Below are 17,010 nucleotides of genomic sequence, written 5' to 3'. Positions count from 1 at the left end.
GGCTCCCCGCAGAGCAGGGAGCCCGATGCGGGACTCGATCCCAGGACCCCGGGATCATGACCTGAGCTGAAGGCAGTCGCTTAACCAACTGAGCCACCCAGGCGCCCAGGGTTGTGAGTTTGAGCCCCATGCTGGGTGTGGAGATTACTTAAAGTAACTTTTTTTTTAAATAGATAGATACGAAATGTTTGTAATAGAATGTCTAGCAGTAAAAATAATGTCTAGCAATAAGGATAAATAAATAACTTCAGGTACAATCACACACTGGAAAATTATGTGGCCATTAAAAAGAGTGCAAATCATCACTCTCCTACAGAACTTTCTCTGATGGAAATGCTCTATAAATCTGGACTCATACTGTAGATACTAGCCACGTGTGGCTATTGAACACTTGAGATGTGATGTCAGTGTGACTGAGGAACTGAATTTTTAAACTAATTTAAATAGACACATCAGGCCAGCCAGTGGCTACCATGTTGGACAACACAGGGACATATATTTACCAAAATGGTGAGATACTTATGATATAGTTACTGAAAAAGTAAGTTACAGAATAGGTACACATGATCATCATTTTGTTTTAAAAATGTGTATGTTTGTAAATATGGACAGAAGCTAGAAGGATGTATTTCAAAATGTTAACAGTGTTTATTTCTGGGTGGTAGTTTTATATTTTGTTTTGCTTACCAGTGTTTTCTAACATTCCTGCAATGAAAATGTATTACTTATTTAATTTTTAAAATACTCCCCAGAGGTCTCCCAAGTGAAACTCTTAAGACATAATAAGTAAAAGATGGCTTATGGGTTGAGTTTTCACAGACTGCCTTTTTTTCTAGAGATCAAATCACTCTTTGTGCATCCTTTCCTGGCTGAGCGCATCATCTCCATGTTGAACTACTTCCTGCAGCACCTGGTTGGCCCCAAGATGGGGGCCTTAAAAGTCAAGGACTTCAGTGAATTTGACTTCAAACCCCAGCAACTCGTATCAGATATCTGCACAATCTACTTAAATCTTGGGTACCTGAGATTTAATTGGGCAAGCCAGAGGGAATGCTGATGTTTTAATTTGGGGTTTTGATAATGGAATAACTGGTAATTACGTGGAAATAGAAAAGAAATGGTTCATTTCTAGTTGGTTGATGAAGGAATTTTACGTAGTTTTAATCATGAAATTTTGTCCGACCTTCGGGACACTGTTTAAAATTTTCAACATTCTGCCTTTATCTGTGCAAAGATAAACTTTACTAGTTGTAACCAATGTTTAGAAAAGCAGTATTCTTTTTAAGGTTACAGGATACTTGATAGATCTTCTTCCTAAAAATTAGAAGAACTCTTTCTATATCAAAAGAACATTGATGGCATGTAAGTGATGGGGAACCTTGTTCCTCAGCCCAGCTGTTCTCTCCCTCACTGACCTGCCCTCTGGTGCTCAGTTTCTTTCTGATGCTGACCTTCCAGGGATGAGGAGAACTTCTGTGCCACGGTGCCGAAGGATGGACGTTCCTATTCCCCAACTCTCTTTGCACAGACAGTCCGAGTCCTGAAGAAAATAAATAAGCCCGGGAATATGATTGTGGCTTTCAGCAACTTAGCAGAGAGAATCAAGGTGAGGGGGAGGAGGACTTGTTTATTAACATATTCAATAGAAGTCACTGTGTTGACTCAACTGTTCTGCTGGTTACCCTAATTTCAAGGGTATTGCCTTGAGAAAATATAAACAGATGATTCTTCCTGGTCAGTGAATAACTAGAACTGCCTTTTTTGGGTGTTTTTGTTTTTAAGTTTTTATTTTTATTCCAATTAGTTAACATACAGTGTTAGTTTCAGGTATACAATACAGTAAAGAATTCCATACAGCACCATATCATATCATCTTATCATCACTACCATATCCTTAATTCTCTTTTCAACATAAGAGGGAAGAACAGAAAATTGATTTAAGAAGCTTCTACTAGGGGTGCCTGGGTGGCTCCATCGTTAAGCATCTGCCTTCGGCTCAGGTCATGATCCCAGGGTCCTGGGATCTAGCCCTGCATCAGGCTCCCTGCTCTGTGGGAAGCCTGCTTCTCCCTCTCCCACTCCCTCTGCTTGTGTTCCCTCTCTCGCTGTGTCTCTCTCTGTCAAAGAAAGAAGGAAGGAAGGAAGGAAGGAAGGAAGGAAGGAAGAAGCTTCTACTAGAAGAGAAGAATGCACAGACTTCTGTAGACTGTTTCTATGAAATCTTTTCTGCACAGTGTTACCAATAGACTTGAAAACCTACATTGTTAACACAGAACTTTTTCAAATAGGATTCAAGATCAGTTGTTTTTAGTCATTTGATTTGTATAGATTTTCTCTGTTCATTATATTTGTAGTTAGTAGTTGGCTTATATGGGCATAGTCCTACATTTGTAGATGAAAATACTATCTTATATTTAGCTAATCCCTTTGGTTGGAGTTTGACAGAGCTCCATTAGTTACAAAGAAGGAAAAATTATGGCACAGACTCTAATAGAAAACCTTCCTTATTTAAAAAAAAAAAAAAGAAAACCTTCCTTGTTGACATGCATGTTCCCTTCATTGAACTACTTTTTTTATTGAGTTGGGCTCCATCTTGCCTAGAGCTTAGCCAGATAGGTTCCTGAGGAACTAGAGTCATAGTTAGGGATCAAATGTTGAAGCTACTTTTAAACTCCTCCTATACCTGTTTGTACATAAAATCAGAAACTGCTTTTCATACACTGACTACATGAGTGACTCTGCAAATAACTCTCCTACCACCGTCCCCTTTTCAGTGATGACATTTACAGTAGGACTGCTGCCAGGAGGATCTTGTATGTGATGCATTTCTTTTTTTGTTAACACTGAAACCCATCTTTAGTCATGACTGCCGGCAGCTGAGCCACACTGAAGTTTGGGAGTTGGGGTTGAATGCTAAACTCACTTTTATAAGATCCTTCTTGGCTCATTTAGAAAATAAAGCTGAGATTGTCACTGTCGCTCTAAAGGGTCCTCAGTGACCTTTTAAGATTATAGTCACTGAATATTTGGGATTCAGCTGCTCTGTGAATTCACCTTAACAACCAGGTGTTTGTGCTTAGTCTCTAGCAGACCTCCAACAACAGGAGGAAGAGACCTATGCAGATGCCTGTGATGAGTTCCTGGATCCCATCATGAGCACACTCATGTCTGACCCTGTGGTGCTGCCATCCTCCAGAGTCACTGTGGATAGATCCACCATTGCCAGACATTTGCTCAGGTATGCTAGCCCCAAAGAGCAGCCAAGCAACAGATGTGTGTGTGTTTGCTATCCTTTTCCCCCAGTTTCCTAATACAGTACTATGCACCCAGTAGGTGCTCTATATTGTTGGTTTATGAATAAGTTGGGGAGGCATTTCAAGAGAGGTATATCACTTGATTGTTAAGGATTTAAACATCCAAAACAAAACACTCTGTTGAGAAATGCTGGCTCTAACCCCTTACCTGTTCCTTCCTTGAGGAAATCATTTCTATCAGATGTTATAATGTCAACCTGAAGACGTGTTCTAATTGTATTAAGTTGTAAAAATATAAATGACAAGTTTGTTTTGTTTTGTTTAAGTCTGGTTTGACGCTGTAGCCATCGCATATAGGTTAAGCCACCTTCTGCTCCTGCTGTCGTACTCAGCCACGGTGGCCACGGGTCCCGCCGAACCTGCAGGCAGGACCTGCTGCATTAGGTAGAAATGGGTACTGAGTAACTCTTCCTGTTTAAAATGAAGTTCTATAAGTTGACCCAGATTTAAGGGAATACTATTTATTAAACACTGCAAAAGGGGATTTTCTACTTCGTGGTATCTGGTATTAAGCATTCACTATACACATAATGCTGTAGTAGGCAGTCTGTCTTTTCCAAAGTGTCAGTGAAAATTTATATTTTATTGTGGCCTCAGGATACAGACAAAAGGTATATCAGCCCTTAAAGTATATTACAAACCTTCTTACCTGTCAGGAATCCATAATCTGCGTTTACTTATGTAGCACACAGCTAACTAAATCAGGTGTCAATCCACAAGGCTTTATCCCCTAACACCTTAGACTATTTCGAGAGCCTGTCACTAAAACAACCAGCAGCTCTGTATGCTGACGTGAGTGTGCAGGCTATCTGCCTTAGGAAAATCAAATCAAGTATCATCTGAATAGAAATGTGGAAATAAGGTTTATTAAGGAGCAGAGAGACCAAGTAGCTAAATAATCTGCAGAAAACCCAGAAACCTCCTGAATCACTCTTTCTCTCATCTCCTCCTTTCTAACCTCACGTCAGCGCCTGACTCAGACTTACAGTGTGACTGGCTTCACTCTCAGAGGGAGATGGGCCCGCTTTTCTAGCTTGGGCTTTGGCTGTTAGAACTTACAGAAATAACCACTTTCCCTTTCTCTCTTTGTCCCAGTGACCAAACCGATCCCTTTAACCGTAGTCCCCTCACCATGGACCAGATCCGGCCAAACACAGAACTAAAAGAAAAAATCCAACGGTGGCTCGCAGAGAGGAAACAACAACAAAAGGAGCAACTTGAATAAATACTGTGAACTAAACAAACCAAAAACAACCAACTCCAGAATGTAGATAAACAATTGTTTGTGGTTTCTCTTTTTGGTTCTGTTCCTCTTTCTCTTTCTTTCTTTCTTTCACTAAATTAGAGAACTATTCTTGCTGAAATTATGACAATTTAGATTTATTCCTAAGAATTTTACAATGCTCTCTTGGCTTGCAGGAAATTATGCTTATTATAGCAGCACCAAGTTTAGAAATGATCACTCATTTGTACCCTTTGTTCTCTTTTCCTACACTTCATCCTTTTCCTACCTTAAGTTATATTAACTTCAACTACTAAAACTTCCTGCCACCTTACTGTTGCTCTGTCAAGAACTGCTCAAATACCTTTGGTGAGCCCAGCTTTTAAGTATATGATGTCACATATTTCAGTGACAGCTGACACCATCAGAAAGTCCTGTGTCATTGAGGTATTTACTGGTCTTCGTGACGCAGATGTCAGCCCTTTTCTTGTTACAGTTCTGCTATACTACAGAATAACCTTTCACACAAAAACAGATACCTTGATGTTTGAGTGGGCTTTTGAATAGAATAGATGAGATTTTCAAAAAGGAATCTTGTGCAGTTTCTGTTGGTAGTTCTTAATTTTGCATTATCTCGTCACTCAGAGATCTGATGGAGGACACCCTCCCCTGGGGCTATCATCACCACAAAAAACAGCCTCATAATATTTTGTTAGGAGGATTGGTAGGACAAACGTGAATTTTTAAACTTTATTTAGAAAATTCTGAGGTGAAAGAAAAAAGGAGGCTGTTAGGCCCTCTTTATCTTATGGAAATCTGTTGCTACAAGGACTAGGCTTGAGAGGAAAAGTTAGGGAACAAATATTATAACCATGAAAGATGTCATTTTAAGACACTATTATCAACAGTATATTTCAGTATATATAGACACCATGTGCATTTTTATATTGGTCTAGTGTAAACTGAGTCCACTTTATATCGTCTCTTCCACGGTAAGATGTATGCAGTGTGTGGCCATGTTTACTGACACTCTAGACAAAATTCTGAGACTGTAACATGTATATAGTTAATGTTTGTTTGGGCTTGTGACCTAACTTCCAAGAGCTGCTTCTAATTCAGCCTTAGGTCATCAATTAACAGAGTAGGAATTTGAGCACAACCTTGTCCACAGCCATTTTAAATATCCACATAGCCCCATGTAGTTAGTAGGCGGATGGGCCCCACTTTTGCAAGTTGAGCTTGTGCTCCCTACTCAGTTGCGCAGCTTAACATGCTGAGTGAGGTACATTCTCCTATGGACTATGTCACTATCCCTGTGAGCCTGAAGATACCGTAAGTGACAAGTGATATGATCTAGAAACAGGGGTTGCTGTTTCATTTTTAACCATGGCCTCTTTCAAGTAAGATGGTAGTTTTAGGGTATTCCAACACGAGTTGCTATAAGCAGTCCTTAATGTGCTTTTGATGACATCACTTGGAAAACCTCACATCAGAGGGCATCCCACACTAGGTATAAAGTAGATGTTGCCTACTGCTGTGCTTATAAATAAAAAAAGGAGTCTAGGACTCTTAGAAATGCCAGAATGTAAGATATTAATTCAGTGTGCAACCTGGGCCTTTAAGGCTTGGGTTAACAGGATTTGTTTATTTTCTTAAAATGAACTTCATTTCATATTTATTATCCTCCTTTACTTCTCTGAGAATGAACTGTGTATAAAATACGCTTCTATCTACTCGCAGTTATCTTCCAAACCCAATCTAATGGGATGTTTTCATTTTTTTAAAAAGTGGGGAAAAGACCAGAGTTTTATAGGAGAAAATTGGAGGAAAAATGGGCACAAAACCTCAGAAGGCAGCTGTTCCCAGCAGCTTTCTAGTTAACAACCTCTATGCTGCCTCTTGTATCTGTGTCTGTATTCTACTTCTGTGGTCTTCAGATTGTAAGCCTCTTCTGGCAAGCTTTTTTTTTTTTTTCTTTTCCTGAAACTTTTTATGAACGGCTACGGCACCATTAATGCTGCTGAGTATCTTTAAACTCATCACAAAGGCAAGTGTATAGCTTAAGGCCACTGTTGGTAAGGAAACCAAGTGTCCTCTGTGCCTTTTTTTCTTTCCTTGAAGTAATTTAATAACATCCCAAAAATGAGACTAAAAAATTATCATCTTGGTGTACACCATGGTGTGTATATGTGCTTGGAAGCTTAAAGAGGTGTTTTGTTATCTGGAACTCAGAAACAGCTCTAAATCTATTAGAGCAGACTTTCTGATATACCTAGTTTTGTGTGTTGGCTTTGCTGGAGTATGATAGGAAAATGAAGACTCTTTATCAGCTCTAGTATTGCTTACCAAGAGGGTAATAACTAAACTTGGAAAATTATTTAAGTAGGGTTTATCAAGCAATCTTGGTTTGATGTTTTTTTTTTTTTAATATAGTTTGTAATGGATATGTAAAAACAAAGAAACATTAAAGGTTTTTTAATGGTGCAGGTGAAGGTGCCAGTTGCTATTTGGTATCAGTCTACAAAAGCTTCATTACTTTATTTGATGCTGGTTGCTAAGCAGCCGATGCCCAGAGCATAAGTCTACTGGGTGCCTTTACAAGCCAGAGAGGCTGATGCTGCACTCTTGATGTCATGTGAGGAAATAATGCACATGCTCTAACTGCTACACAGGAAAACCTAGACAAAGTAAATAAATAAAAAGTAAAAAATAAAACAACAGGGGTGCCTGGGTGGCTCAGTTGGTTAAGCGACTGCCTTCAGCTCAGGTCATGATCCTGGAGTCCCGGGATCGAGTCCCGCATCGGGCTCCCTGCTCAGCGGGGAGTCTGCTTCTCCCTCTGACCCTCCCCCCTCTCATGTGCTCTCTCCCATTCTCTCTCTCTCTCAAATAAATAAATAAAATCTTTAAAAAAAAAAAAAAACAACAAAAAGATTGACTGAAATAAAATTTGATCTACATAACTATTTTGAAACATTCCAGGAAGGTTACTTCTTGTCAAACTTGCCTGGGGGTGTTTGTTCAAAGTTTGTATTTAATAAATGAACACCTGAGTTACAACCTTTGTTGTCACTTCCTTCATTACAGTATGAAAAGCTAGTGGCAGTTTCAGAAATCCCTCTGAAATCTTAGAGGACTCTGACCTTCACTTCTCTTTAAGATGGTATCAGATGTGGGTCACCTGGCTAAGCTAACCCCCTTACCAGACTTCTGGACCCTGGAGTCATCCAGAGGAGTCTTAGGGCATGTTTTTTCCTCATCAGTTCACTTCCGACTTCACTTTTCTTTATCTGGCCTAAACCCCAGATCTTTCATTTTAATCATTCACTGTCACATTCCTGTCTTGCCCCTAGTTTCTATACCCCTGCCCTGTAAGACCTCAGTGTAGACTGACCCAGTCATTCCTCTCTGTTCCAGTATCCAAGCTACAGACCACTGCTGGAGAAAAATGACACAAACTTTAGAGTGCTGTGACCACAAATCAGTGGTTGCTAACAGTGCCCAACAACCTTTCTGTGTGTCCAGAAATTCAACACCAATCCAAACTTTATCCTTTTTCCACCAATCTTTCTGACCCTCCCACTTAACCTTCACTGAAGATCTTGCCTTCCGCTTTACTGGAAAGATAATAGAGACTTCAGAATTTCCACTTTGAAACTTCTCTCCCATCATCCCATCCGTGAAAAGGCCCCAAGGTTCCAAGGCTAATCCCCCCAATCTTCTTTCCTGTCTCTTCAGATATTTTATCAATCCCCCTTCTCTATCTTCAGTGTCTACCTTAAGTTCCACACCCTTATTTGGTTTTATTTTATGGGGGGCGGGGGGGGGGGCGCGCAGAGGGAGAAGGAAAGAATCTTAAGCAGGCTCCACCCAGGTGGAGCCCAATGCTGGGCTCATTTCACAACCCTGAGATCATAACCTGGGGTGAAATCAAGTCAAATGCCTAAGGACTGAGCCACACGAGCGCCCCCTTATTTGGTTTTCTGACACATTCCTTTATAGACATACTCACTCTGGCTTCTATCCTAATTTTCTGAAACTGCTGTAGCTAATATTTCCATATTGGTAAGTTAACTTTCCCAGCCTTAATTTGACTTCTCTGGAGTACTTGGCAGCTGAATCATTCCACTGAAATGATGCTCTTGGATCTTTGATATCACCCCTAATTTTTCTTTCCACCTGACTATCCCATCAGATTTGCTCAGGCTTCTCCAGGGTACATTACTTGTAATTATGTTTTTCACATCAAATGCCACTTCCCTCGATAAATCTTTTCTTCCAGTCATATTAAAGTTTCAACCCTGTAGTACAGAGGTGTTCTGTTACACATCTTCTCTAGAAATCTTTCCAGATCACGACCACTCCTAATCCCATAGGCCCCTTCCCTGTTTACACTGCAACATCTTCAGATCCCAACTCTGCCACTCACTAGCTATGAGACCATTTATCAATCCCATTCTTAAATGGGGGACACTGCCTAACACAGGCTTTCTTTAAATTCCAAAATGCCTGGCATACTGGAGGCCCTCAGTAAATTTTTTGTTGCTCCCATCTGCGTAATTCCTTGCGACTCACAGGGAATTAGGGGAACTGGACTCCGATCCCGATACAAGATGCGGGGGGAGATCGGAATTAGAAAAGATCAGCTACAGAGAGGCAAAGGACTGGATCACATGACAGGTTATGTGGCGCCTGCTCTGCCCATAACTTTACATGTTTAGCCTAGAACCCTGTCTGCCTTTATAAGACGATCGTCCTGGCCTAATGTTAAGTATCTATAGAGTATGTCTATAACACCTTAGAGATGCCTTCCAGTCCTAACTTTCCACGTTCTCTCAGAAAATCGCCAACACCTGTCGCAGAACAGAGCGGGTCCGCGCCACTGCAAGCACGGGAGGCCCAGAGCGCATGCGCCCATCCACCGCTCGTCGGCCTTCCGGACCTCCGTGAGCGGCTGCCCCAAGAGATGCCTGTTCCTCCGCCGAAGCCCACCGCTCTCCACGTGTTCTCTGACCTCACCTTTTCATCTCCACTTTCTCCTCTGCGACTGAAGAGAATAATTCGGCCTGCTAGATTCCGGAAAGATAACAGGACACCTAAATACCTTGGACCGGCGCGGAAAGAGGAGGCCTGACCTTGGAAGGGGAACGGGGTCCTGCGGCGGGTCCTTCCGGGGGGTGACATTCAGCGGCCGTCCGGGGCGGCGGACCTTGCAGCTTGGAACCATGGCCCAGTTTGTCCGTAACCTCGCGGAGAAGGCCCCGGCGCTGGTGAACGGTGAGTGCGGCGGCGGACTGCCGGGGCGGGAGGGCCTGAGAGGAGGACGCGGGCGGTGGCACCGCGAGGGCCCCGCGGGAGCCGGGGCGGGACGGCCGGTGGGGGGTTAGGGGGGAGGAGGGGCCGGTCTGCGACTGTTCGCTAGCCTTTCCGCCCGCCTGGCCTGCAGCTTGGCTTCTCTGTACACCCTAGAAGTTCGGAATTCTGATCGCGACAGCGAAGGAAGGAAGGGATGTGCGGGAAGGCTGCGGTCGCCCGCCATGACGCCCCCTCAGATGTCGAGGAGTGGGAATATGGAGGGTATGGCCTTGCGGCCGAGCGAGGGAAAGGGAGGGCAGAGGCAAGTGAAAGTACCGTCAATTCGGCCGCATCAGGTTGTCTGGGTCGCAAATGGGGTATCTGGAAGTCTACATACATTTTTAGGGGTGGGTGTGCTTTTGAACGTTGACTTTGCCTTCTGGCCTGGCCAGATTATCTAATGGAAATTTTAGGTGGAATTGGACCTTTTTTTTTTTTTAAGATTTATTTATTTATTTATTAGAGAGAGCATGAGAGGGGGGAAGGGCAGAGGGAGAAGCAGACTCCCCGCCGAGCAGGGAGCCCGATGTGGGACCCGATCCCGGGACTCCAGGATCATGACCTGAGCCGAAGGCAGTCGCTTAACCAACTGAGCCACCCAGGCGCCCGGTGGAATTGGACTTTGTGGACGAGTATGCCTGCTCCCACAAACATAGAAAGGGATGTATGTAAACTGATCTTTATCATTCTAGCTTAATATTCATGGAGCTTTTCAGTTTGAAAAAACCGAAGTCTTACTGGCAGACCGCTGTACCTCAGAACAACCCTGAATAGTCACAGCCCTGAGTAGTGGCCTCTTCTGTCAGGAAATATTGCAATTGTCTGCTAGGTAGCAAGCTATTCCATTTTGTTTCCAGAGTGAGATGAAATAAAATGAGGGAAGCGGCTTCACTGGATGTGCTATATTCTAGTGAGCGGTTGAAGCACAGATCTCTAGATAGCTTTCACCCAGGTTTGATTCTGAAATGGGGATGCAAAGAATTTGCTAAGTATGTGTAATATTTTTGAACCTATTTTACTGTGATTGGTTTATTCATCTCCTTCCTTTGCTCCCATCAGCAGCCAGTGAGTTACAATAAATACAGTAATGCTTGAGTCTCTCCTATACAACCCCACAGTCAACTAATTTACACATTTTCCCAAAGAGCTTAAGTTTGCAGTGTTAGTAAGAGCATCATGGTACCTGTTGTGGTAAAGCTCTACAATTTTACATAAATAAAAAGAGACGGAATCGTGGCTTCATCCTTTGGACTTTGTGGGTGACTCAAAGCAACTTTCTAAGTTAGAGGTGGATTTTTTTTTGCCCTGAGCATGGCTTTCACATCTTTCAGGTGGTGGGATTGCAAACTAATTTTAGTAATAAAATCCAAAAAGAAGAGTAATACCAAAAGAAAATTTTATTAAGAAACAAACTCTTTCCAATATTATTTTGAGTTATTAAAACATAACAGTTGTTATTCTTCCAAAACTACTCAAAAAAGATCTCAGCTAGGGCCAGACTGTTAAATGTGAAATATATTTTGCTTTGTAACATAATTCAGTGTATTAAATGTGAATGTTAAGTATCTAATAAAAATTGGGACACCTGGCTAGCTCAGTCAATGGAACATGCAACTCTTGATCTTGGGTTGTGGGTTTAAGCCCCACATTGGGTGTAGAGATTACTTAAAAATAAATTCTTTTTTAAAAAATTACTTATGGGGCACCTGGGTGGCTCAGTCAGTTAAGCATTTGCCTTCGGCTCAGGTCATGATCTCAGGGTCCTGGGATCGATGAGGCCCGTATCGGGCTCCCTGCTCCGTGGGAAGCTGGCTTCTCCCTCTCCCTGCTGCTCCCCCTGCCTGTGTGCTCGTGTGCTCTCTCTCTCTCTCTCTCTCTCTCTCTCTCTCTCTCTCTCTCTGTGTCAAATAAATAAATCTCTTAAAAACTGGCTATAGGAGCACCTGGCTGGCTCAGTGTGTAGAGCATGACTCTTGATCTCTGGGTCGTGATTTCGAGCCCCATGTTCGGCATAGAGGTTTTTTGTTTTGTTTTTTTTTAATATAGAGTTTACTTTAAACAAAAATTACTGTGGCTGTTAATTCCCCTGGGGGCACAAAGAAGGTTAAAGAAATAAGTAACTTTATCATTAGACTTCCCCAGAGAAGTCACAGGGTCTAATTTTTTTCCTGTTTACTAAACTTGAGACATTATTGGGATTTTACCAGTCTTTCCATTAATCTCTTTCTGTTCCAGGAGCCCATCCAGGTTCCACATTGTATTGAGTTGTTAATCTCCCTAGTTTCCTCTGATGTGTAACACTTCAGTGGCAGTTTTTCTTACTTTCCACGACTTTGTCAGTTTTTAAGGTATCTATGTAGGTACCTCTCTAGGTATCCTATAAAGATGTTCTCCAGTCTGGATTTGTCTGGTGTTTTTCTCAAGATTAGTCTGGAGCTATGGGATTTGAGAAAGAATACCACAAAAGTGAAGTGCTATAATTACATATCAGGATGTACATGATACCCATATAACATCACTGGTGAAATTAGCTTTCATCATTTGGTTATGGTAGTGTTGGTAGGTTGCTCACTGTAAAGTTACTGTTTGTCCCTTCCCATCATCTGTTCTCCAGACACAAGTACCTAAGTCTAGTCTGCTGTGTGTGTTGAGGGGGCGGGGAGCAGCTGCCGACAGCAGGGATTCCATCTCCTGTAGGAAGGAGTATTTACATATAATTAAATGGGATTCTATGAGAAAGATTTGTTCTTCCCTGTTTGTTTATTCAGTCATGTATTGTATGGATTCATGTACATTTATTTCCTACTTCTTACCTCCAATAGTATGTTACTTATTTTGTTCAGATCGTTGCAGCCTTGGCCATTGAGAACTCTTTCAGGTTGGCGCCTCTGTCCATTGACCTACCCCCTTTCTTGTACTACAAAATCTTCAAACTCATGTTACATTTTCCCTGCCCCAGCCTTAGAATCAGCCATTTCTCCAAGGAGCCCTAGTTTCTTTTGGTGGACAGTGGTACTTTGAAACTAAGATCTAGGCACTGAATATCTTTCCTGCTACTAGACTGCTAGAATATCATTGCTTCTAGGCTCTCTTAAGGGTGTGTGGGGGCACCTGGGTGGCTCAGTTGGTTGGGCATTTGCCCTCGGCTCAGGTCATGATCCCAGGGTCTGGAGGTCGAGCCCCGCATCGGGCTCCCTGCTCAGCAGTGGAGTCTGCTTCTCCCTCTCCCTCTGCCCCTGCTCCTGTACTCTCTCTCCCTCACTTTGTCTCTGAAGTAAATAAATAAAATCTTTTTTAAAAAAGGGTGTGCATGTTGGGGTGCCTGGGTGGCTCAGTTGGTTAAGCGACTGCCTTCGGCTCAGGTCATGATCCTGGAGTCCCGGGATCGAGTCCCACATCGGGCTCCCTGCTCCGCGGGGAGTCTGCTTCTCCCTCTGACCCTCCCCCCCTCTCATGTGCTCTCTCTCTCTCTCTCAAATAAATAAATAAAATCTTTAAAAAAAAAAGGGGGGGGCGTGTGTATATAGTAACCCATGTGTATATGTGCATATACATGGTGGGTTTTTTATCCATCTGTATATATATTAAACTACACATGAGTTCATATGAATGTCTCCAACTCTAATCCAGTACCATGGGATTTATTCTTGCTTCTTTTCTTGCCTGTTTGTAACTTTCCTCTCCTACAGTGAGAAACCTGGCTCCCATCATCCACCATTCATTTACTTATGTTTTATTCATCCCTTGTATATATGTAAAGCAGTTTCAAACTTTTTAGCCTGTACTCCCTAGAAAACAAATTTGCCAACTAAAGTATAGTGTTTGTGTACAGTGTACTGATTTTTTTTTAAAAAAAGGATGAAATATCTGTGTTGAAGATAATTGTAAAGACAGTTACACAAGATTTTGTACTCTGTGATAGCTCCATCTTACAGGCACTGTCAGTTCTATGTAGAACTATCTGTGAAAGCCTTGTGTCTGCTTAAAGATTTACCCATGGCCCTAAGCACAAAGGATGATGCAGATAGTAATTCTAAGAGTAGTCAGAGAGAGAGAGCGGGCACAAGCGTGAGCAGGGGGGAGGGGCAGAGGGAGAAGCAGACTCCCCGCTGAGCAGGGAGCCCAATGCAGGATCCCAGAACCACCTGAGCCGGAGGCAGACGCTTAGCCGCATGAGCCACCCAGGTACACCCCATCTTCGAATAGTAGGCGGTTTATGGATGTTCATGCAAGTGTGCTGTTTTTATTATGTTTGTCTTGTAGCTTTTTTTATAAAATGCCTTTCTCAGGATGCCTGGGTGGCTCAGTCGGTTAAGCCATCTGCCTTCAGCTCAGGTCATGATCCCAGGGTCCTGGGATCAAGTCCCACATCTGGCTCCTTGCTCAGCGGGGAATCTGCTTCTCCCTCTCCCTCTGCTGCTCCCCCTGCTTGTGCTCTCTTGCTGTCTGTCAAATAAATAAATAAAATCTTTTTTAAAAATTAAAAAAAATAAAATGCCTTTCTCTTGCTGAAATCACTACCATAATCTTACATCAACCCTGGTTATTAAGAATTTTTTTTTCTCTGAAATAGTAACTACCTTGAGGAATTTCAGCATAGGAATAGATTTGAGTTTGGCTGCTCTGAACAATACATGTAGGTTTTGTTATTATTTGTGTTGTTTTGAAGGAGGAGCAGCTGGGCTTTTGTTAAAGAAAGATTTAATTCACATATTGATGAGGATACCAAAAATGGGCCCTTAATTGGTATAATTCCATCTGGATTTGTAGCCAACAATGTGACAAGTTTTAATCTTATTCTTAAGGATGCCTTTCTATGTAGCTCCTTCCCTCCCCTTCTGCACTCTTTGCCTCCAAATTTTCTGCTCTCTCTACCAAGAAAATTTGGTTACATTGCTGCTGTTTTCTTGCTTCTGAATCCAACTTCTCGCAACTTTAGCAGTTAACTAGATTTGCCATTCATAAATGAAGTAACAGTACTAGCTGGCCACTAGTGAAGTCCTGACATAATTGAATGTGCTTATAGCTTCCTGCCTGATTGAACCTCCCTGTGACACAGGTGTTCTGCATCTTTAAAAGCCTCTTGTTACCAGGGAGCAGCTTTGACTTTTCACACCGGGTGCACATTTGGTACAAGCAGTGAATGAATGTGATGCATGAATAAATATTTGTGTCCAGCCCACACATCTGCTTCTTTCGGTCTCTAGTGAGTTCATCCTGGTTTTTTGTTTTGTTTTGTTTTGTTTTGTTTTCCAGCTGCTGTGACTTACTCAAAGCCTCGACTGGCCACATTTTGGCACTATGCCAAGGTTGAGCTGGTTCCGCCAACCCCTGCTGAGATCCCTACAGCTATTCAGAGCTTGAAAAAAATAGTCAAGAGTGCTCAAACTGGTAGCTTCAAACAGCTCACAGTTAAGGTAACTATGGGCTAAATGAAAACGTATGTGCATAACAGAAAATGTCTTCCCTTGGGATTTTTCTGATTGTTTTGATTAATATATGTATTTTCCAGTGAGGCTGAAACCTACATAATGAGAGATAATCTCTTTCTTGACTGCTGAGAAAGATATTTACCTTTCTAATTTTGTCATCGAGGTTGAAATAATTCAGCTATTTTATGTCTTCTTTTCCTATTAGTCTTATAACAAAGAAAGGAGCATTTTTACTGGGCAGCTTTTTTTTTTTTCCCCTCTCCTATTTTGGTTAGTATACTAAAAGAGGATGGCTTACTTTGCTGATTCTATACTTTTTTTCATCTGTAGGCCTGGAAATACTCCCAGTTTAGCCAAAAGATCTCTTGGACTATCAGCCGGCTAACACATGAAGATAAAAGTACCAAAATCTAGCAAGCATATCATGTAATATGAAGGGTTACTGAATCGCATTAAGATAAAATCTAAAGACTGTAAGAATTGGAACTTGGATTTTATGTTTGCTTGCTTGAGTCAAACACAGGATACAAAAAGCCTAAATAAACTAAATTGTTGCTGACTTTAAAATCTACACCCTGGAAAATATAGTTATTCTAGTTTAAAGGGGAAAATTAAAATTCACATCCAGGTGCTAAAAGGAAAAGGCCCAGTTTTGTTGTAGAGGGGTACTGTTTTCAACTAGAGTTTCAAGATCCATAGTTGCACTTGGATGCAACATTGCTTTTTTGGAACCAATCATGTGCTTTTTCTCTCAGGGCAATAAAATATTGATCTGTGAAACTGAGTCATTATTGAATACTTGGAAAGAGTTAAACCACATAATAAATGAATAAAGGGGAAGACAGAGCTCTTCATCTCTCAACAAATTCTCTTCGGTCAGACAGAAATGTCTATTCAGAGACTTACCTTCCTATAGCTATCCTTTCACATGAATGCCCTGTCCAAATGTATCAGCTCTTTCCAGGATGTGGGTTGTTTTCGGGCTCCTAAAGTGTCTCATAAACTAATAATGAAAGGGTTAAGTCAGTTCAGGTCTTTAAAGAATGCTTTGAAAGAATTTATAAGCTCTGGACTACTTAGCTTACATAATTGAAAGTTCAAGTGTTCTCAGCAGTTGAACAAAGTTAACATCAGTAAATCTTGACTTTGGCTAAAACTGCTCTCTAAATGAATTGCATCCTTATATTCTCTGTTACTTAATCCTGGAGAAGAATACTTTTAAATATGTAAGAAAAAAAAATGTACATTAAAATTTGTGCTGCTTTTTTCAGGAAGCTCTGCTGAATGGTTTGGTGGCCACCGAGGTGTGGATGTGGTTTTATGTCGGCGAGATCATAGGCAAGCGTGGCCTCATTGGCTATAATGTTTGAAGACCAATCTTTAACATCTGTTTATATGTGACTTATTATTTGAGTGTTCTTGGACCATGTGTGATCAGACTGGTATTTGAATAAAAGAAGATAATGTATCAAAATCAATGTTTTCTCTATGAGACACTACATGGATCACAGTTTCTCTTGATAATAAGATGGGTTGTCTTCCTTTAATACATTAATAAAGCTCTAAGGGCATGTCTTTTGCTTAGCCTAAAACTGGAAAGGATATATGTGAATATACCAACCTGGCAAATACATTTATGAGGATAACATTCTCATTTGAAGATTTGAAATACATGATAAATTTATTT

The 17,010-nt window shown here is 41.5% G+C and overlaps 2 protein-coding genes across 2 annotated transcripts in view; both read left to right on the top strand.

Moving 5' to 3' along the window:
* UBE4A (ubiquitination factor E4A) overlaps positions 1 to 6,994 on the top strand; it is a 35,528-nt gene extending 28,534 nt beyond the window's left edge. Inside the window, exons 17-20 of the mRNA XM_021696304.2 lie at positions 837 to 1,017; positions 1,459 to 1,606; positions 3,081 to 3,238; positions 4,410 to 6,994. Of these exons, the coding sequence (XP_021551979.1) occupies positions 837 to 1,017; positions 1,459 to 1,606; positions 3,081 to 3,238; positions 4,410 to 4,539 (617 nt within the window). The 3' untranslated portion in view covers positions 4,540 to 6,994. The remainder of the gene's footprint in view (positions 1 to 836; positions 1,018 to 1,458; positions 1,607 to 3,080; positions 3,239 to 4,409) is intronic.
* A 2,576-nt stretch (positions 6,995 to 9,570) lies between these two features.
* ATP5MG (ATP synthase membrane subunit g) lies at positions 9,571 to 16,801 on the top strand. The gene is made up of 3 exons (XM_021696285.1): positions 9,571 to 9,813; positions 15,148 to 15,308; positions 16,595 to 16,801. Exons 1-3 carry the CDS (start codon positions 9,762 to 9,764, stop codon positions 16,691 to 16,693), a joined length of 312 nt encoding a protein of 103 aa, XP_021551960.1. The 5' UTR covers positions 9,571 to 9,761; the 3' UTR covers positions 16,694 to 16,801.
* Positions 16,802 to 17,010: the final 209 nt, after the last annotated feature.

The sequence above is a fragment of the Neomonachus schauinslandi genome, chromosome 11 (assembly GCF_002201575.2).
Source record: "Neomonachus schauinslandi chromosome 11, ASM220157v2, whole genome shotgun sequence".
NCBI classification, from domain to species: domain Eukaryota; kingdom Metazoa; phylum Chordata; class Mammalia; order Carnivora; family Phocidae; genus Neomonachus; species Neomonachus schauinslandi.
Note: the sequence above shows the minus strand (reverse complement) of the source record. Positions and strands in the feature narration are given on the sequence as shown.

Coding starts and splice junctions, on each gene's coding strand:
- ATP5MG (XM_021696285.1), top strand. CDS start 9,762: ATGGCCCAGTTTGTCCGTAACCTCGCGGAGAAGGCCCCGGCGCTGGTG. Junction 9,814..15,147: donor GGCCCCGGCGCTGGTGAACG/GTGAGTGCGGCG, acceptor TTTGTTTTCCAG/CTGCTGTGACTTACTCAAAG. Junction 15,309..16,594: donor TCAAACAGCTCACAGTTAAG/GTAACTATGGGC, acceptor TGCTTTTTTCAG/GAAGCTCTGCTGAATGGTTT.